At 42.6% G+C, this 23047-nt stretch overlaps 1 protein-coding gene across 1 annotated transcript; it reads left to right on the top strand.

Annotated features, from left to right (window-relative positions):
* Positions 1 to 693: 693 nt before the first annotated feature.
* Positions 694 to 22983, top strand: LOC136443184 (furin-like). The gene is made up of 12 exons (XM_066440324.1): positions 694 to 812; positions 2486 to 2645; positions 3132 to 3230; positions 3525 to 3665; positions 4202 to 4324; positions 4804 to 4871; positions 5150 to 5238; positions 19274 to 19455; positions 20436 to 20660; positions 21281 to 21381; positions 22014 to 22129; positions 22853 to 22983. Exons 2-12 carry the CDS (start codon positions 2487 to 2489, stop codon positions 22975 to 22977), a joined length of 1428 nt encoding a protein of 475 aa, XP_066296421.1. The 5' UTR covers positions 694 to 812; position 2486; the 3' UTR covers positions 22978 to 22983.
* Positions 22984 to 23047: the final 64 nt, after the last annotated feature.

Genomic DNA, 23047 nt, shown 5'->3' with positions numbered 1-23047 from the left:
AACCATCCATGGCCTGAAATCAACTACACAAAAAATAATAATCAACTTGATGAAGGTTAGACTAACATTTAATATTAATTAATAAAGTTAAATCTTTTGACAAGATGAACATAATGAGGCACCGTGTTTGGCGGAGTGGGGAGGGGGGGACAAACTTTTTCCAAAATAAGGACAGATTTCTTGACGGATCAACAAATGTTTGTGGCTTGAAAGAAACAGTACGGTACACTTGTATGTTGCACCTACCTTATATTTACTTTTGTTAAACGGAACTGTCTAAAAACGGCCTGAAACGAGATTCACTTCGCAAAATCGTTCGCAGAAGGCGCCATTTTCGAACAGCATGTAAAACTCGGTTACTGCGCATCGGAACTGCGCAACTCTTTCCGACCGACCAACCAGAGAGAGCTTTCTATCTGGGTAAATTGGCGGGAGTTCTTATAAGAGACAAAGTTTCATTGGCTAAAAGTCCAGACTAAGTCAATGTTTTACGGGGTGGTACCTTACATTAAAATCTGATATACAGAGCTTCTCCCGTAATATCTCTAACAAGAAAATGCAGAAGCGATATATTCATGTATATGAAAAAAATAATTAATATCATTGAGACTTTTAAAGGCTTTAGTATTTATATCAAAGTCTACTTCCCCATTTAGGTGGATGGAATATCCTGTTAAGTAGGCGTGGCAGGAAGTGCAGATACTGCAGGTAAACACATGGACGTGTTTTTATCACTGATTAACGTTTCACCTCCAAATAACAGCCACGCAGAAACGCCACCAATGCGGGGGCTGCCGTATTGCAAGACAAAGGTACAGACTCTACAGGCAGCAAATATAAGTAGTTTTAGTCCAAGGGAAAAGGCAAGAGTGATGTTAAAGCATGTGTGTGTCCCTTCGGTCATAATATTAAATAAATTTTTATTAACCCGGAAGTAGAAAGTGTTTAGAAGAGACGGTGATGAAAGTGTATAAAGGTTGTGTTGTTGCTGTTGTTTAACATCTGTCAACAAAAATCCAAAGGAGTTCTGACTTATGGTATAACTGTGTAAGACTAAGAGTAAATCACCTGTATGTCACACCTGTGTTTTGGAGGAACATTCAGGAAAAAAATACCAAAAACAAACTGCATCTAAACGTTCTGAATTTCTTTCTATGATTTTTTGTTTTAGCCTTGACTACATAATGCTTGCCCCCTACCAGCTTTCTTTTAAACTGCATACTGTATTCGCTTTCAAATTGTATCTGTGCTACTCAGCCTGTTGAATTGTGTACAAAGTATCCTTGTAATTTGATCTTACTTCAAGTTCAAAATTTGCATGTTTAACAACAAAGATCCGTGACTGCCTCACTGCTGTCTGTCAAACCAGCAGTTCAACCAATAAGAGAGCGGCTCAACCTCGATCAAATTCTTTGGATTCTCATGTCTTTGTTTTGGCCTTTGTACGTTTGACGGATATGGGCGGGGGAACGGGTTCGTTCAATAGGGCAAGTTGTTTCGTGGGCAATAAACTGTTGATAAAGTGAAAGGGACTTCCCAGAATTCGTGGTTCACATTTCCTGTGTTCAGAAGAAAAGACTAATGATTCCCACAAGAGCACTGCCTGGGCCGGTCACGCACGCAGGTGAATTTGGAGAGAAGGAAGCAAATTTCTCGTCTTTGACGAGACAAGAAGGCTGCGATCATACCACAAATGTCTTAGAACTAAAGCTTGGATCCTTGATAAAATTTAAACTGCTACATGTCACCAGCTGATTGTTATAGAGCTTTGTCTGTATTTTTCCCAGTGACAACACTGACAATCCATATACTAGTAGGCCAACACCTGTTGTGGGTAGGTAAACGTTTTCTTACAAAAGTCTACGCATGTTCATAATGTACCAATGTTATTCCTCGGTAACAACTAACAAGGACTGCAAAGGCTTGTTTAATGATTAATTCTCTGTTTGCTCTTTACGTAAGCAAAGCAAAGTAACAGCCAGAACCATCTACATGTAGCTAACGCCCTGCTGCGGAAGAAAAGATTTCCTATTTTCCTGATACATTGTAATTGTAAGCTTTGTAATCCACTTTAGGAATATTCTAAGGTAAGGTGTTTTTGCATGTGATGTTTGAGTTCCATTTTATCCCCAAGACTTGAATGAAATGGTTCAATGCTCTAACAGAACTTGTGAATTCGTAAATGTGTCAAGTTGTTTTGCTATCTCACCAGGTTTAATCAACAAAACAATCTTAGTTAGTACTAGTACCTGTTTGGGAAAGATAGATATAGTTACATGTAGTATTACATAATCTTCATGGTAGATTAGACATAAGTCTTTAGCCTCCTTCGCAGGCTTCCTAGAACGGCAGCAAAACTCACTTGCCGGCATTAGAGAATCTTGGCCCGTGTAAGAACCTGCGTCACCCCCCCTCCCCAAATATATACGCCGCCGTTCTAGGAAGCCTGCAAAGGAGGCTACTAATGTTCCATGTTTTATTCCAGAATGACCAGACTATGGGCCGTTGCGGTGCTGCTAGTGTTGGCTGTGGCCGTGACCTGCCGTGACCCCCTGTACAGTAATGAGTGGGCTGTAGAGGTGGAGGGGGGGCAGGAGGAGGCCATCAGACTAGCCAACAAACACGGCTTCACATACGGGGGAAAGGTAAGGTTATGATGCCACAAAAATAAATGTGGGAGGCAGGGTACTGACTCAGTCTTGGTTTATTGTTTTATTTGAATTTATGACAGTGAAAGGGAGGGAATAACATGGGCATAAGTGCCTTTACAAGTTGCCCTCTAACACACTAAACTGACAACATCTATGTTGTTATCTTTGCTTGAACGGTTCCCTGTTGTATTTGTTGTCTTTATCTGAAAAAAAAGGGTCTAAACTTAACAACTTAGTCAATGACAATAATTATCTACTATGTTGTGCAAGCCTGGCATTATTACTACCTGTGTCTCAGCAAAACCAATAGACAAAATAAAATTATTTGCAACAAAAACAGTCTGGTACTGGGTAAATACATTTCACCTTGTCTCAAATCTTTTGTCTGTCCGATGTTCTACATTAACTCTGTATAGTTTTCATAGCTAAATGTGATGAGATACACAATTAAGAAGACGAAACTTTTTTCCTCTCTGGTAGATATTCGGAGACTACCATCTGTTAAGACACAGCCATGTCTCAAGACGTTCCACAAGTGCTAGCCATGAGAAGCACCACGGGCTCCTTCAGGAAAACTCAGTAAGTAGATGTTTTTTTAAAACTGCATGTGATTTTCAGTCCCCTAAAGCACAGTGTGAAGAACAATAGAAAAGGCTGAAGACTAAAGTCTAGATTATGTTTGTGCAATATTGATATGTTAGTAATAATTGCAATATTCAAAATCCCACCAACATAGATCTTAAGGCTCAGGGTCAGTCTCAGAAATAGTGTTTTAGGCTTAGATTTTAGATACATGTATTTCATATTTTTTTTAGATATATATGTTAAAGTCAAAAGCATTTTTAACACCTTTTTTCTCCACCTGACACACAGGTGAGATGGGTGGTGCAGCAGGTGTGGAAGGAGAGGGTCGCCAGGTCAGGGGTCGCCAGGTCAAGGGTCGACAGGTCAGAGAGGGTTACCCTTGATGTGTGTCTCAACGATCCTGACTGGCCCAAACAGGAGTGGTACATGGTAAACAACATTGTACATTCGTTTTTTCTTGTTTCAAGGCATCCTTATTTGAGGTGAAGCATGATGCTTTCTTAAGTACATGTAGCTACATGTATATATAGTGGTAGTGCAATGTGGCTTTGCTACGGCTCGCGTTTTTGGCCAAGCACACCGGGTCACCCCTACTCTTCTCGATAAATGTGTTGGGTTCTTTTACGTGCAGAGGTTTGAGGCTTGAGGCTTATACCTGAAGCTCCCTCATACACGGGGCCGCCTGCTTTACGTCACCATCCGAAAATGGCCGTCAGATCCAAGATCAAAGAATAAAGGGTTCACTGGTTTAAAATTAGGCAAATTTTCCCAGAAGGGAAAATAAATCGGCGCAATTTTTGCACTGATTGTTCAACTGTTAATAAGGAGAACATACTTCGTACAGAAAGGCCTATAGTATCGTACATTCTTTTAAGGTATGTTAGATTCATTGATTCATGAAGCAGTTGTAAGATTAGATGTAACTAATCAATTATCTAATTTACACATGACATTTATGTTCGCAGAACCACTGCTCAGGTTTGGACATGCACATATCGGGTGCCTGGTTGAGAGGTTATACGGGACAGGGCGTCAACGTAGCTGTGGTGGACGATGGGCTTCAGACCAACCACCCTGACCTCAACTATGTAGGTCACTGCCATGTACCTACATTGTGTATCGCTTAATTATGTTGCAACAGTCAAATTAAGACTTTTTGGTAGTCTCAGTGCAACAAGTTACGTCAATGAAGATTAGACTCAGTCACCGATGAAAGACAGTGGATGCTGTTGGAAATTGATGACTCTTTAGAGATTTCATCCACAGTTATTTTTTTTAAAAAGTCCTCCCGCGCCATAAGGCTAGGTGTTTAGGACGGAACCCATCTCCGTCTTGGTATCCCTGGGCCTCACTGAGGGTATTTACTTACGTCTTATTGTCAACTTGAATACACATGTACAATGCACATTAATTATTATTGCAGTATTATCATGTTCAGATTCTGTATTCTTATTAGTAGACAGGAAACAGTTAAAGCTTCACACTAGTTTTGATTAATATTATACCAAAAGTTGCTCTCAGATGTGTGTTTGCATAGTTGACCTTTATGTTTCCCTGTTGTTGTTAGGATGCAGCCCTGAGCACAGATGTGGTGGATGGAGACAGGGACCCGTCACATCCTGCTGATTCCACAGGGTGAGCATCTTATTGTTTCCACTGCTGATGAGGTTTTCATGTTCTCATGCCACATGTCACAGGCCTGCCTTTTTGTTTCAAGAGACTTGAATTGCAAAGGATTGTTGTTTGAAAGTGGATCTTTCTCCACTGTGCCAACCAGGAACACCTAACATCAAATCACTGCCCAGTCCATCCAACTTCAAGAAATCAATCCACCATTTGTTCTCAACTTAAATCAGTATTATTTCCAGTATGTCTCTTATAGGCTGATTTTGTGTCCTTTGTTCCTACCCCAGACACGGTACGAAGGTGGCAGGCGTGGCCACAGCCCTTGCTAACAACAGTCTGTGCGGGGTGGGCGTGGCACCGGACGCTAGAGTGGGAGGTAAGACTGGACCTCAGACATTTATATGTAAACAAGAGTTATCTAATATTATGTCATACCTGGGCCTGATATGGGTGTTCCGGACAGTGTGATAACTATCCGGATCACATAGGGTTTCGGGAGTGTTATCACACAGGCTTGCATGGAATGCATGTCGAGCGCAATGGTTGCACCGCCGTCGGAAATTCGAATACCAGATTCGGAGGTTAGAATCAATGTTGTTACAGTTTTATGTTCGAGGACACAAAACTCCCTCAACCTCTGGCGCATTCCTCATTGAAATGTGTGTTTTCTCAGGTGGGTATGACCAAGGTATGACATAAACAAAGTACAACACGTTGTATTCCGCATCACCCTTGGTCCCAGCCCGACCGCGGGTCCCGACCTCGGTCCCAGCCCGACCCGCGGTCGGGTGGGTACCTCTGGTGATACAGAATACCCTGTGTTGTATTCTATATGTATCACTCATTATATTATGACCATAGCATAATAGGAGAATGGTAACTTGAAAAAATTTTAAGCACTAGGAAGGAGTCTGCAACAGAGGCTAGTTGCCAGCCATTTTAAAGAATTTCTTGTTTGTATACACTGTCATTTTGTTTTTCGGTTTCCTAAATTCTATAATCAAGCTGTTTTCCAAAATGCCAATAGGATGTAATGATAAAGTTTGAGAGAATGAAAACTTAAGTGTGAACTTCATACAATATGATTATTATACAAAATAAGTCATGCACCTAAATAGATTCTCTAAGGACTCATTGAAGAGTTAGTCGTTATTGTATTTCATGAATTGAAGATACTTTAATTGCTGACTAGGATTCTACTCAAGTGCAGTGGTTCCTTTCATCCTTGTTACAATGTATCATCTAAACCCCATCTGTGTTGCTGTATAACATTTTAGGGTTCTTCTGACATTAAAATTAATAATTAACTCATTTTCAGCCATCAATCATAAAGCCTTCCCTCAGAAGATCTGACATTCTACATGTACATTTGACACATTTACTTTGTAACTTAACAGCCATGTTGCTCTCTAAGATTACACTTAAAAACCCATGTACTTTGCTCACTGAAATGAGATTGAATTTACAAAAAATTAATGTACATGTACATGGCACACTGAAATTACATTGAAAACACATGTACATGTACATGGTACACTAAAACTACCTTGAAATTAGATTACTACAATTAATATTGGCACGCTGAAATTACATTAAAAACATATTGTATGTTACTCACTGAAATTACATTAAAAATACATGTTTGAGTTGTGCTGTCTTTATACTCAAGCTCATGGTCCATGCATGAGCTGGCTTGTACATACAGGACATGGGTTGTGCTACCCTTACTACTTTTACTGTCCATGAGCTGGGTTGTACAGGACATGGGTTGTGCTGTCCTTACTACTTTTACTATCCACGAGCTGGGTTGTACAGGACATGTGTTGTGCTGTCTTTACTACTTGGGCTGTCCATGAGCTGGGTTGTACAGGGCATGGGTTGTGCTGTCCTTACTACTTTTACTGTCCATGAGCTGTGTTGTACAGGACATGTGTTGTGCTGTCTTTACTACTTGGGCTGTCCATGAGCTGGGTTGTACAGGGCATGGGTTGTACTGTCTTTACTACTTGGGCTGTCCATGAGCTGTTTATGCAGGACACGAGATGTGCTGTCCTTACTGTGATTGCTGTCACTTCTGTCCATGAGCTGGGTTGTACAGGACATGAGATGTGCTGTCCTTGCTGTGATTGCTGTCACTTCTGTCCATGAGCTGGGTTGTACAGGACATGAGATGTGCTGTCCTTACTCTAAGCTTAAGGCTGTCCATGAGCTGGGTTGTGCGGGACATGAAATGTGCTATGATTTTCCTTTCTCTCGGGCTATCCATGAGCTGGCCATGGATTGTGTGCAGGATGTGAGATGTGCTGTCCTTACTACTTGGACTGTCCATGAGCTGGGTTGTACAGGACATGGGTTGTTCTGTCCTTACTCTCAGGCTGTCCATGAGCTGTGTTGTACAGGACATGAGATGTGCTGTCCTTGCTCTAAGGCTGTCCATGAGCTGGGTTGTACAGGACATGAGATGTGCTGTCCTTACTCTCGTGCTGTCCATGAGCTGGGTTGTACAGGACATGAGGTGTGCTGTCCTTACTCTCGTGCTGTCCATGAGTTGGGCTGTACAGGACATGAAGTGTGCTGTCCTTACTCTCGTGCTGTCCATGAGCTGGGTTGTACAGGACATGAGGTGTGCTGTCCTTACTCTCGTGCTGTCCATGAGCTGGGTTGTATAGGACATGAGATGTGCTGTGATCTTCTGAACCAGCTGGCTGAGATCCATTCCCATAGATCCTGCTCACGCTTGGAATCTTGTTTTCCTCCTCCATTCCGTAGGGACCTTTTCCATCGGTTGGCTTGATGCCATCTTTCGGCAGTGGCTGGTTTTCTGATTGGGCAACTGGTTCTTCCGGGATTGCCGCCTGTTGGCCGGTGATGTTTTCCGGTGGTGCAGAATCTTCCTCTGCATTTTGTGGTGTGTCGAGACAGTGGACAGCATACAGGGGGATCTTTATGTCGTCATGTTGCCCTGGGTCTTCCTTGTAGGCCACTGCGTAAGGCTTGATCTTTGGTCCTTCGTCTTCATCGAAGGCCTCAGCATATGGCTGGATGGTATCGTCATCTCCTGATGTCTGGTTTTGGGCAGCTGGGTTGGGTTCTCTGTCTGCTGAGTCGTCCGATGCTTGTCTCCCCTCCGCATATGTCACTGCATACGGCTCAATTTTCTGGCTTCCGTCGGTTTCTGCGGATGTAGGTTCATCATCCCTTCTTGTTGGTTCGTTGTGATCGGCCAAACTCGCCTCACGCCAGCGTTTGTAGATGAAGAGGACGCTGACTGAGGCCAGCACGAAGAGGAGTGGCACAGCAGCGGCACTGGTCATCGCCAGTATGTAGGTGCTGTGCTCATTCCTGTTGGTGATCGGGTCTCCCCCGGGAAGAATGATGACATGGTCCATCTCGGTAGTTTGCTGAGAGACTGGCTTGTCGTCCTTAGCGGCTGACCGCTCGCTGCCGTCCTCAGCAGGAATGGTCTCGTTGTACTGGGTTGTGGTGGACGCATTGCTTGTGTCCTGGTTTACAGACTCAATCCTCGATCTGTTTTCAGTCGAGGGGGGGAGTGTGGCGGGTGTGGTTGGGCAGACATCCTTCCTCATGGCGCTAAGTGCGGTCCCTCGGACGTCACCAGGGGATGCGCACGTCAGATTGTCGCGGTTGGAAATCTGTGTCAGGTGCGGCAGGTTGCAGATGAACCATGTTAGGTTCCCGTCGCATCGCAGCACGTTATCCTCTATCCTAAACCGCAGGTTTTGCTTGAAGCGTGTGACGTCGCTGTCAATCGTGGTGATAGAGTTGTTTCGCAGGTCGGCCATGGTCAGCGCTGTAGGCTGCAGAAGTGCGTTGACGGGCAGAGAACTCAGTCGGTTGTGGGTCAGAGACAGCATGGTGAGGTTATGCAAGGCACGGAACGCGTACTGCGACACAGCAGAGATGGCATTCTTGTCAAGGAACAGATTTGCTAGTGTCTCGAGCCCAAAGAAAGCATCAGGTTCTGAGGAGAAAGGAAATAGAGCGTGATATTTAGAAACTTTAAGACGACAAGAAACACTTACATGTCATACCAACAGAATTATCATCAAAGGCAAAATTAGAATCAGATATTTATTGTTGTATCAGTGTAGCATCATGTTGGCATAACGGTTAGGGTGTTTGGCCTAGAACCCAGAGGTCCTGGGTTTGTATCCCCTGACATGACATTGTGTTGTGACCTTAGGAGAGGCACTTGACACAACTTTCCTTACTCACAGGTAAAAGATGGACACCTCACTTGGGTATCCAACGTACCTAGACTGGAGATTCGGTTGTCCTCAAGGTGGAGTTCACGAAGGAACGACAGGCCCCTAAAGGCCCCAGGCCAGATCGAGGAAACGTTTGACCTCTGGATCCACAGATGTTGGAGGTCGGAGATGTTTGGGAAGGACCACTCCAGGAGCGTAGGGGAGCGGAGGTGGTTGATGTAGATTTTTTTAGTTTCTTTTACGAAACCAGTCGGCACGGAGTCAAGACAATGGGCAGAGTTGTACGTAATACCTGAGAGATGGGAGATGGCTTTTATCAGCAATTAACAGACCATACATGATCGTGTTTAAAAAGCCTTGCCAATTAAGACTAAGTAAACACACCACCACTGCAACTTTTAAAACTGAACTATTGGTAAAATTTGAAATATAGCATGGTTACATTACATGACATATACATGAAAGACTATATTTAAGATTACAAATAAATCAAATTCAAAATAATGTTAGCTATCTTGGCTGCTTTGGAACTTCATAAATACACATTGCTACTCTTAAAGGCATCCAGAGCATTTTATGGGGCTTGAAACTTGAACTAAAAACTTCAATTTCTAAGTCATTTCTACACAGAGGAAACGGTGTATTTTTGTGCTTATTTTTGTGCTGCTTTTGAGATGAAATTATCACACAAATGCAGTAAAAAAGTGGCATTAAATGTCAATTTCATAAAGATTACACAATATTTCCCATGTCCTAAGCCCAGCAGTAGGGTTTGGGTTGGCGTTAGGTAGGGCATCCAGCTCTTGATGACAAGCTCTGGGGCTTCCCCGTCGATGTGCAAGCACATCCAACCCCCATATGATGGGGAATAAAAGACGTAAAATTCAAGAGAGAGAGAGAGAGAGAGAGAGAGAGAGAGAGAGATAACAGCATCTAGAATATTTCCAGTTTTCAAGACTCATAAAATGCTAGAGTGTTGGTTGCCTTTAACGCGTGTGCTCTTACCTCGATGTCCAACCCAGCTACATGGACACTTCTCCTTGTCATACCGATTCGGACATTGGCAGTCAAACATCCAATGTGATCGAGGATTGTCAAGCAGTTCTTTCTTATTTGGGTAACAGCTGTCAGGGCACGAATTAAAATTAAACGGCGCGAGCACAAAATGCAGATGACTGGAGGCCAGCAGTAGAAAAACCAGCGCCTTGCTTTGTGTCATCTTGGTGAAAAAGAGAAGAAGACAGTGAATTTCAAATCAAAGTGATCTCGACCGCAGTTTTAGCTCACTGAAGAGCTATTCTTCCTCTGGTCATGAAAGAGAAGACACATCAGACACTATATGACAGTATTTACAGGTTCATTGTACCAGGAAAGATTCCCCTAGCTCTTTTCGACAGGCACAATGAACAGTAGACCATGGCTCAATGTCCCGTCGTAAAGACTGCGACCCTTTCCGGTAGCGTGTATGTCGGGTGAAAGACACGGCCGGAATTTAAACTCACGCAGATTCTTGGTCCTGTGAGAAACAGGGCTGCTAACCACTGGACTACGCACTGCGGAACTGATGAGTGCGTCTCTGATCATGAGTTACCTGCGTCTGATTTTCAATTAAGAGCTGTCTGAAGAAATATACATTTGCTCATTCGCCCACATGTACATTTTTTTAAAGGTAGACTGATGAAATTGGCACTTTTTTTTGGTAATTACAATAATTAATTTCACTCATTTGCCCATGTCTATACATTTGCTCATTCGCCCACGTGTACATTTTTTTTAAGGTAAACTGATGAAATTGGCACTTTTTTTGTAATTACAATAATTAATTTTGCTCATTTGCCCATGTCTGCCCACGTGTACATTTTTTTAAGGTAAACTGAATGAAATTGGCACTTTTTTTTGTAATTACAATAATCAATTTCACTCATTTGCCCATGTCTACATTTTTGTAAAATGATGAAATTGGCAACTGAAGTTTTATTATGATTACAAATTAACTTGGGAAAGGCACTTTACACGCCTTTCCTCACTCCACCCAGGTGGGTACCTGACTTTGGTTGGGGAGGTAAAAGGCAGTACTTCCAGTGGATAACAACCCACTGCCCCTATACGGCCTAAATGTGCTATGGAACTACATTGACCAGTTTTTTTAGCTTTGACACTGGACAGAAAGAGCTTCTGCACATGCCTCCTATCAATTAAGGTTTGCTAGGCTGAATATACAAAGTTTTGGCTGAAAATTAGCTAAATACATACATTTGGGCTGAATAAACATACTATATTTTTACTGAATAAAGATACTACATTTCCTAGTATGTATAAGTGTGATTCAACTCCCAATGTACTTTTTTTATGTTTAACTTAATGAATTATTTTTCTGTATTACGTCACTAGGTGAGTGAGCAAGTGTATATTCAGGCAGCTCTTAATTAAAATGACACAGGAAGAAATTCACATTCTTTTGGTCCACTTGTAGATCACTGAAAAATTACTCGCAAACTTCAAATTGAAGCTGACTTTAACATACACTTTATTCCAGATAAAAGTATTAACAAGCCTCACTAAACTGTTAAGTTGCACACAAAAATATGCTCTGCCAGTGCAGCTACTCAGCAGTCTAAGTGCATCTACACTCACTTGACAAGTATCTTCCACTGTTTCCACTATAATCATTTAATGCTAGCCTCCATTGCAGACACCTTCCTGCTGTTTTCTTTTAAATTTATCGTTTTCTCGGCAGCAATAAAAAAAATGTAATGAGAAAATCATGGTAACTTGAAAAAGAAAACAGCCGTAAGGAGTCTGCAACAGAGGCTAGTTGCCATTCTAAAGTATTTCTTGTTTGTACACAATCAGTTTCTTTTGTGTCCTATAAATCCTAGAAAATTAAACTCTTTTCCCAATTGATGAATTTTTTCCAAAAGATGTTGTAACCTTGATTCTACTAAAAAAGTTAGAGAACAAAAAATAGTTTGAACTTCATACAGTATATGTTAAATAACAAAATAAATCATGCACCTGAATAGAATCTCTAAGGACTCATTGAAGAGATTGTAGTAAAATGTATCATAAATTTAAGATATGCTTCCACCTCCAGACCTGACTTAAGCTTCTACTCAAGTGTAGTGATTACTTCAATCCTTATTATCATCTAAAGCTCATCTGAGTTGCTGCATAACATATTGAGGTTTCTTGCAACACATTCAAATTAAAGATTAACTCATTTTCAGTCATCAATCATATAGGCTTCCCTCAGAAGATCTGACATGCTACATTTGGCTCATTTACTTTCAATTGTAACTTAAAAGCCATGTTGCTCACTTAGATTACATTTTTTTTTAAATGTATATGGCACACAGAAATTACCTTGAATTTAAATCAAATATACAGTGGTAAACTGAAATTACATTAAAACACATTGTGTTTAAAAGTGAAATTACATTAAAAATACATGTTTGAATGTGCTGTCTTTACTCTCAAGCTCACGGACCATGCATGAGCTGGGTTGCACAGGACGTTACAAATGAAGATGTGCTGTCCTAACTCTTATTGCTGTCCATGAGCTGTGTTGTACAGGACATGAGATTAGCTGTCCTTGTTATACATGTGATTGCTGTCACTGCTATCCATGAGTTGGGTTGTACAGGACGTTAGATATGCTGTCCTTACTCTCAGGCTGTCCATGAGATGTGTTGTTTGGGACATGCGGTGTGCTGTCTCTCCTACTCGAGCTGTCCATGACTTGGGTTGTAAAGGATGTGAAGTGAGCTCTCTATACTATTCTTGTGCTGCCCACGAGCTGGGTTGTACAGGACATGGGTTGCGCTGTCTTTACTACTTTTACTGTCCACGAGCTGGGTTGTACAGGACATGGGTTGTGCTGTCCTTACTACTTGGGCTGTCCATGAGCTGGGTTGTACAGTGCATGGGTTGTGCTGTCCTTACTACTTTTACTGTCCATGAGCTGGGTTGTACAGGACATGGGTTGTGCTGTCCTTACTACTTTTACTGTCCATGAGCTGGGTTGTACAGGACATGGGTTGCGCTGTCCTTACTACTTTTACTGTCCATGAGCTGGGTTGTACAGGACATGGGTTGTGCTGTCCTTACTACTTTAATTTACTGTCCACGAGCTGGGTTGTACAGGACATGGGTTGTGCTGTCCTTACTACTTGGGCTGTCCATGAGCTGGGTTGTACAGGACATGGGTTGTGCTGTCCTTACTACTTTTACTGTCCATGAGCTTGGTTGTACAGGACATGGGTTGTGCTGTCCTTACTATTTGGGCTGTCCATGAGCTGGGTTGTACAGCGCATGGGTTGTGCTGTCCTTACTACTTTTACTGTCCATGAGCTGGGTTGTATAGGGCATGTTTTCCTCCTCCATTCCGTAAGGACCTTTTCCATTGGTTGCCTCGATGCCATCTTTTAGCAGCGCCTGGTCTTCTGATTGGGCAACCGTTTGTTCGAGGATTGCTGCCTGTTGATTCGCAATGTTTTCTGGTGGTGCCGAATCTGCCTCTGCATCTTGTGGTGTATCGAGACAGTCAGCGGCATACAGGGGGATCTTAAAGTCGTCATTTTGCCCTGCGTCTTCCTTGTAGGCCACTGCGTAAGGCTTGATCTTTGGTCCTTCGTCTTCCTGGTAGGCCACAGCATATGGACGGATGGTGTTGTCATCTCCCGATGTCTGGTTTTGGGCAGCTGAGTTGGGTTCTGTGTCTGCTGAGTTGTCCGATGCTTGTCTCCCCTCCGCATATGTCACTGCATACGGCTCAATTTTCTGGCTTCCGTCTGTTTCTGGGGATGTAGGTTCGTCGTGATCGGCCGAACTCGCCTCACGCCAGCGTTTGTAGATGAAGAGGACACTGACTGAGGCCAGCACCAAGAGGAGTGGCACAGCAACAGCACTGGTTATGGCCGATATGTAGGTGCTGTCGTCATCCTTGTTGGTGATCGGGTCTCCCCCAGGAAGAATGACTTGGTCCATCTCTGTAGTTTGCCGGGAGACTGTTGTGTCATCCTTTGTGGCTGACCGCTTGCTGCCGTCCTCAGCAGGAGCGATCTCGTTGTACGGGCTGGAGATGGACACGTTGCTTTTGCCCTGGTTTACAGACTCAATCCTCGATCTGTTTTCAGTCGAGGGGGGGAGTGTGGCGGTTGTGGTCGAGGAGGGGAGTGTGGCGGTTGTGGTCGAGGGGGGGAGTGTGGCGGTTGTCAAGGGGGGGAGTGTGGCAGTTGTGGTTGGGCAGTCATCCTTCCTCATGGCGCTGTGCAGTGGGGTCCCCTGGAGGTCACCAGGGGATGCACACCTCAGAGAGTGACGATCGGAGATCTGCGTCAGGTCTTGAAGGTTGCAGATGAGCCACGTTAGGTTCCCGTCGCATCGCAGCATGTTTCTGTATATCCTGATATTCAGGTTTTGCTTCAGACGGGTGATGTCGCTGTCGATTGTGGTGATGCGATTGTATTGCAGGTTGGCCGCGGCTAGTGTCTTAGGCTGCAGAAGTGCGTTGACGGGCAGAGAGCTCAGTAGGTTTCGGGTCAGAGACAGTGTGGTGAGGCTGTGCAGGGCACGGAACGCGTACTGCGACACAGAAGAGATGGCATTCTTGTCAAGGAACAGGTGTGCTAGTGTCTTGAGCCCAAGGAAAGCATCAGGTTCTGAGGAGAAAGGAAATAAGATGACTTTAAGATTTTAAGATGACAACAAAGTGGCGTCTGTGTGGCATAGTGGCAGAGCATCCTGAGCTATGAACCAATGAGACCCAGGTTCAATCCTCAGTGGAATACCCAGACATGTCCATACATGCACCCAGACGTTGTGTCCTTGGAAAAGGCACTTAACACATATTTCCCATGTCCTAAGCCCAACAGTAGGGTTTTCGTTGGCATTAGGAAGGGCATCCAGTCGTAAAAACGCTACAAAAAAGACTTTCACTTGATGAGGAGTTCTGAGGCTCCCCCATCCATGTGCAAGCACGTCCAACCCCCATATGACGGGGAATAAAAGACGTGAAATTGGAGAGAGAGAGAGAACAAACACAAAAACAACCACGTCAACCTTCTCCCTACTCTCTGTATCTATATAGCCGACTCTGTATCTATATAATTCTATATCTGCAGCTTGTACTGTTCAGTTCAAACCTGGTGTCTTACACCATGACGCGGTTAACCAGGTATGCAATACAAACAAACAATGTTACAACGTGTGCATGCCGAACCAATGAATAGATAAACTAGAAAGGCCGTCATTTGCCCCTGAGCAAATACAGCAAGTTTAGCCATACTCCTCCCCATGCAAAAAATGGACATGTGCATCTTTGTTTTGAAAATGGCAAAGAATTTAGAAAAATAATTCTGAAGTACTAGTAATATGCCAAAAGTGTGAACAAAGCCATGTACGCACATGTCCTAAGCAGTCACAATGCCAAATTTGGTATACACACTAGTGCAGCTGACCCAGAAATGCAAGATAACTTGATTAACTCAATTGGCCAATCAGGCGGTCGCATTTTGAAATGCCGTGCTCCCATTGGCTGTCACAAAAAAACTCAATAAAATCACTTTAAAGGTCTACATCGAAAAAAACGCCTAGGGGTATTTGCCCACACTAGCTTTGTGCCCAATTTCAGGTCATTTGGTAAAAAAATGACAGAGATGAATTGATTTGAAGATTTGACAGGCAGAAGAAGAAGAAGGAGAAGAAACATGAGTAAAAACAACATGTTGAGCCATATTAGGTATGGCTAAACATAACAAACTAATAAAGATTACCTAGACTGGAGATTCGGTTGTTTACAAGGTAGAGGTCACGTAAGAGCGACAGGCCCTTGAAAGCCCCGGGCCAGATCAAGGAAATGTTTGACCTCTGGATCCACAGATGTTGGAGGTCAGAGATGTTCGGGAAGGACCGCTCCAGGAGCGTAGAGGAGCGAAGATGGTTGATGTTGATTTTTTTGGTTTCTTTTTGGAAACTAGTTGGTACCGAGTCGAGGCAATGAACATGGTTGTACGTTGTACCTGAGAGATTAGAGATTGCTTTAATTTACAGACCTACAGAAAACTGTTTTTCTGCTAAAACCATCCAATGCATATATCTCCCAAAACATTTGGAAATTTCATATTCCACTGCACACAAAAAAGAAATCAAACCAAATAACAACTGCACTTAATTGGAATATATTATTCATCATGATGGTTACATTTATTATTGTTACAGTCACTATTCTAAAATACGAATGAATAAGATTCAATCTAAAATAATGGTACCTAAAGCTATCTTGGCTTTACTTAAGAACTTCACATAACGATACACATTGCTACTCTTAAAGGCCATTTCATGGGGCATGAAACTTGAATTAAAGAACATCAATTTCTAGTCATTTCTACGCAATAGAGCATTTCACCGCCTAGCTTTTGAGTGCTTTTGATGTGAAAATATCACACAAATGTGGTAAAACGTCAAATTTACAGCATCTAGAATATGTCGTTTTCAAGACAAATGTTCTGGGTGCCTTTAACGCGTGTACGAGTCACTCTTACCTCCATGACCAGACCAGCTGCATGGAGACTTCTCCTTGACGTGTGGATTTGGACAGAGGCATTGAAACTTCCAGTGTGATCTAGGATTGTCAAGCTGTTCTTTCCTATTTGGATAACAGCTGTCAGGGCACCAAAGAAAATCTGATGCTGCGAGCACAAAATGCAGGTGACTGCAGGCCAGCAGTAGAAGTACCAGCGCCTTGCTTTGCGCCATCTTGGTGAAAAAGAGAAGAAGACAGTGAATTTCAAATCAAAGTGATCTCGAACGCAGTTTTGGCTCACTGAAGAGCTACTCTTCCACTGGTCGTGACAGACGCTATGTACCGTATTTACAGGTTTGTTGTACCAACAAAACTCCCCTAGCTCTTTGCGACAAGCACAATGAACGTTGGGCCACGACTTAACGTCCCGTCCTAAGGACTCTGACTCTTTCCGGTAGCTTGCATGTTGGATGAGCGACACAGCCGGGATTCAAACTCACAGGTTCTTTTGCCAGAGGCAGGGCAAAATAACCACTGGACTACGCACACAGCGTAACTGATATTTAAGTGCTTCTCTGATCACAAGTTTCCTGTGTCTGATTTTCAATTAAGAGCTGTCTGAATAAACATTTGCTCATTCACTCACGCGTACATTTTCTAACATAAAATGATGACCCTTTTTTTTTGTAATATTATTATAGTAACAAATTAGTCTGCGAAAGTTGACGATCAGTTCCGTTTTGAAACGTCACTGGATGTTGGGAAAAAGTTTGAGAGTAAGCTTTTTGTGATCTACAAATGGGCAGGCATTGTGTTGGTATAACTCTGAGGGTGTTTGGCCCCAAATTCAGAGGTCCTGGGTTTGAATCCCCTGACATGCCACTGATGTTGTGCAATTGGGAATTTAGGCACTTGACACGCCTTTCCTCACTCCACCCATGTGTAAAAATGGGTTCCTGACTTCGGTTGGGGAGGTAAAAGGCAGTTAAAGGATAACAACCCACAGTGACAGCTCCTACGGTCTCAAAAGGGCTAACGCTGTGGGACTTCCATTACCAGTATTCTAACTGTAACACTGGAAAGAGCTTCAGTCTGCACATTGCCACCTGTCAATTGAAGATTGACTGAATACACATATATCTTCGTCATCATATCGGGCGGCTTGCCCGGACCAAGGCCGCTCTCTCCCTCCAGGCGTCACGGTCTGCCATTAATTGGTCTAGATCTTCAGACCTCACCCCTACGTCCCCGGCAAGTTGGTCTATGTAGGTCCGTCGGGGTTGCCCGACACTGGAGTGTCCATATACATACACTCTATATTTTGGCTGAATAATACATACTACATTTTCCTAATTATTATAGATGTACACGTTTGATGCATCTGCCAATGTATTTTTTAATGTCATTTAGTTATTTTTCTGTTACTGTAAATGCAGAAATGTTCAAAGTGGCTTTATATTCGTGGTTTTTGCAGCGATAGTTTCACCGCAAGCTTAAAACCACCGCAAACTTTTTTGTCCAATACTGTAGCAGTATGTGACTATAGCACTGCCACGAACTTGAAACCGTCACGTATACACCATTCTCCCCTCAGCGCGAAAATAAAACCATGCAAACTTAAATGCATGTACAGTTTTACGTAGGCGTGTGAGCAAATATGTAACAGTTACTATATTCAGGCAGCTCTTAATCAAAATGACACAGGAAGAAATTCATGCTCATTTGTAAATCATTGAAAAATTACTCGCAAACTTTTTCCCAATACCCAATGATGTTTCAAAATTGAATTAATCATAAACTTTCCCAGACAAATTTGTAGCTACAAGAAAATTGCCAATTTCATCATTTGACGTTTAATGAAAAAATATATACGTGGGCGAATGAGCAAAATGTAATGTAATTGAATGATGAATACAAAAAAAAGTGCCAATATTCATCATCTTGGTGGAATGGCTGTGCGTGTCATATTTGCTGCCATGTGGGAATAATTCATAATGCAAAAAGAATTGTACATGTATATCTATCGCCTAAAGAATGGGAACTTTTGGACCTAGTTTGCTCTGTTAGAAATACATTGTGACTGTGATTCTATTAACTTTTTAAAACGTTAAAAAAGATGCGTTGATGAAGGTTAGACATCCAGGTAATAAGATACGCCAAAAATAATTACTCAAGCAACTGGATAAGATTTTGAAATCTCAAAATCTTATCCAGTTGCCTGAGTAATTATTTTTGGCGTTAAAAAAGATGATTTCTCCAAGTGGATCCGATTCACAATGTTCACATTTAGAAGAGTAGACACAACTGTATTAGACTGTTAGTCCATTATGCATTTTGTATAAAAAATGAGCTTAACAATGTCCCAGATGCCCCGGCTATTCAGATACAGAAGCTGGCGGTAAAGGGCAATTATACTCAAGCTATACAGATACAGAAGCTGGTGTGTTACACCGAAGGGAAGTTATACCGGCTATACAGATACAGAAGCTGGTGTGTTACACCGAAGGGAAGTTATACCGGCTATACAGATACAGAAGCTGGTGTGTTACACCGAAGGGCGGTTATACCTATACCGGCTATACAGATACAAAAGCTGGTGTGTTAGACAGATACAGATACGCTTCCCGTACCAGGTCTCATATAAAGCCGCTGTATTGCAGGAATCCGGCTGTTGAACGCAGCTGCGACCAGCGAGGTTAACGACGCCCAGGATGCCATGGCGTACTCGTTCGGCCAGGACGCGGTCGACGTGTACATCAGCTCGTGGGGACCGAACGACTTCGCTGAGGTGGATGGGCCGGGGCCGCTGCTCAAGCAAGCTCTGAGGAACGGGGCGACAACTGTAAGTTCTTAAGATTAGGGTCAACCTTGAGACATGGTGTAATTAAGATACGTGGCATCCTACATTCATACTCAGCTAACACTGTATCATACATTCCTAAGTTCATAATACTAACCGTATAGTCACTGATTAAATTGAAGACTACGTCAAATACAATACAATGTAAATGCAGAAATGTTCACAGGGATTTGATTTCGTGGTTGGGAGAAAATGGATTTTTCGTGGTGGCTTTGAGTTCACATTTGAAACAATAGTAGCACTACAGTCACACAATATGGTTTTGAGTTTGCAGGAAAGAGTTGAATGCGAAAACCTTGAACATAAAGCAACCGCTAACATTTCTGCATTTACAGTAACAGCTTTCCAACAGCCATAATCCTGTGCATTGAATTTCATTGTAAAGAAATGAACTGTATAAGCTTGTGGAAAACCTATTTCCCTACTTCACACATTTAAGTACTGTACAAAAATTCATATTCCTAATGCGACAAACCTCCATCTGTTCTTTTATATCTACTATAACCGAAAAGCAAGGAGAAGTAGAATTTATCTAATGATAGTCATATTCTTTTTGTTTCCGTCAACTGTACTTGTTATTTTGTTTTGTTGTGACCTGTACTTAGCCAAGTGTGGCAGAAATGTGCAATAAAGGTCTTCATCATTAAACAGGGTCAGATGTCATATCTGGATACATTATTTTGTTTTGTTGTGACCTGTACTTAGCCAAGTGTGGCAGAAATGTGCAATAAAGGTCTTCATCATTAAACAGGGTCAGATGTCATATCTGGATACATTATTTTGTTTTGTTGTGACCTGTACTTAGCCAAGTGTGGCAGAAATGTGCAATAAAGGTCTTCATCATTAAACAGGGTCGGATGTCATATCTGGATACATTATTTTGTTTTGTTGTGACCTGTACTTAGCCAAGTGTGGCAGAAATTTGCAATAAAGGTCTTCATTCATTCATTGCTCCTCTACAGGGCCGGAGCGGTAAGGGTAACGTCTTCATCTTCTCCTCGGGTAACGGCGGCGGGGGCCGGTACCCCGACTCCTGTGCCTTTGACGGGTTCGTGAACAACCCTTACAGTCTGGCGTTTGGCTCCGTATCCGGCACGGGCAGACGATCGGCGCACTGCGAGGCCTGCAGCGCGCTTATAGCCAGTGTGTACGCTGAGGATAGGAACAACGCTGGTGGGCGGGAAATGGTTTGTTTATTTGTTTGTTTGTTTCTTTGGCTCCGTGTCCGGTACGAGCAGACGGGCGGCACACTGTGAGGCCTGCTCCGCGCTTATAGCAAGTGTGTACGCCGAGGATAGGAACAACGCTGGTGGGCGGGAAATGGTTTGTTTGTTTGTTTGTTTGTTTGTTTGTTTGTTTGTTTGTTTGGCTCCATGTCCGGCACGGGCAGATGGGCGGCACACTGTGAGGCCTGCTCCGCGCTTATAGCAAGTGTGTACGCCGAGGATAGGAACAACGCTGGTGGGCGGGAAATGGTTTGTTTGTTTGTTTGTTTGTTTGTTTGTTTGTTTGTTTGTTTGTTTGTTTGTTTGTTTGTCTGGCACATGTCAATTGTAATGATACATCAGAAAATCAAAAAGAGCCTAAATCTTCTCTCAGGAGCACTGTCATCTCCTACCCAGACAGAATTCCTAATAATGATATGCACATTCAGTATTGTCAACATCGCCCCTGAAATAATGGAAAATGTTTTAGCTTAATAGGAAGTCACGTTTAGCTTTATAGCAGCTTCTACATGTATATTACTAGTACTTATTTTACATACATGTATGCATGCCTTACGTTGTCATCAACATGTCTTTTCCAGGTCACCACCAAGATCACAAGTGAGTGCACCGGTGATTTTTACCAGTCGTCAGCGGGGGCGCCCATAGCCGGGGGGATCCTGTCTCTGGCCCTCAATGCAAAGTGTGTACTCATACAGGAGACTTTATTTATTAAACTCCACAGAATGAAATCTGAGAGGTGTTGGCAACAGGATTGATGCATCCTTTACAAGGCCAACACCTCCAGAGTACATTTAAAAACAAATAACATTTAACTTACTAATAGATAGATTCATGTCCATGCACGATGGCTACCCTATTATGTGTTTGCTGAAGGGTTTTACTATTAGTTCTCCAATAAATGCTTCAAATTGGGTTGACATACAAAAAGTAATACATTACAAAGTACAATGTACTTCAAAGTTAACTAAATTTTACTCTCTGCCTATAGTCACCAGTTTGATGTAAAATGTTTAATTTTGCATGGGCACATTACATCACTGACAGTGACAGTGCTGTATACACATTTTTATTTATAGTCTATGCCCAGTGATTTAATCATTCAATGTATGTAATTATGTAATATTTTTTTGTACATATGAGCCACAGGACATTGTATAGAAAATATACATAATGATTGTAGACTTTGTACACTGAACTGGATTTTGATTTGCAACCTTGTTTTTGTGTTGCCAATAGCAGTTAAGTCCGATGATGCATTAAAATAAAATCCATCTCAAATAGATTCATCCTGACCTTTTGACCTTTTCCCAGTGATGCCCTGACCTGGCGTGACCTTAAGCACCTGATTGTCCAGACATCGCAGCCGGACAGCAGACTAAACAGCTCGGACTCTACGGATTGGATCACTAATGCGGTCGGACACAGAGGTGTGTACATGAGAGAGAGAGAGGGAGAGAGAGAGAGAGAGAGAGAGAGAGAGAGAGAGAGGGGGGGGAGACGGCACAAGACAGAGGAAAAGCATTAGAGAGAGAGAGAGACAGAGGACAGAGAGAGAGAGAGAGAAAGAGAGAAAGACAGAGCAAGTGAGAAAAATGAGAGAGAGAAAGGGAGAGAGAGAGAGAAAGAGTGCAAGAGAGACAGAGAGGGCACAAGAGAGAGGAAGAGGAAGAGAGAGAGAAGGAGAAAGAGCAAGGGAAAGAGAGAGAGAGAAAGAGAAAGAGAGAAATGGTTTTACATGATGGTATGATGATAACTGAACCAGCAAGAGGGCTTCTAGAAGTGTGATTTAGTCAGTATTGTTGTTTTCTAAAGTAGTGTTCAAGACTTCAAATATAATTGTTTTTGGCTTGTCTGTGTGTATGTGTGTATGTGTATGTTTGTGTCTGCATATGTTACATGTTACAAGCGAAGAAACAGCCATCATCATCATCATCATCATGTTACATTATGTGTGTGTTAATGTGTACATGTAATGTAACTATGTACAATGTGTTTCTGCAATTCACAAGATACATGCATAATGCAGTGTTGCCTTGGATGTGATTGTTCTCAGTGTTGCTGATTTGGTTTCTGATAGAGTAACTAATCAATATGGGTAAGGGGGTGAAGTCTGCCATCTCTAAATACATAATGTTTTTATTCCTTCCCAGTCAGCAGCTATTTTGGCTTTGGGCTGCTGGATGCGTCAAAGCTTGTTGACGCTGCGCTGACCTGGACCAGTGTGCCTGCCCTGCAGACCTGTGAGATGGTACACACACCACCAGCACCGGGGTAAGGGTTACTTACTGTGTGTGTGCATGTGTGTGTCTGTGTGTGTCTGTGTGTGTCTGTGTGTGCGTGTGTTT

This window comes from Branchiostoma lanceolatum, chromosome 10 (genome assembly GCF_035083965.1).
Source record: "Branchiostoma lanceolatum isolate klBraLanc5 chromosome 10, klBraLanc5.hap2, whole genome shotgun sequence".
NCBI lineage: Eukaryota > Metazoa > Chordata > Leptocardii > Amphioxiformes > Branchiostomatidae > Branchiostoma > Branchiostoma lanceolatum.
This window is presented reverse-complemented; position numbering and strand designations above follow the sequence as displayed.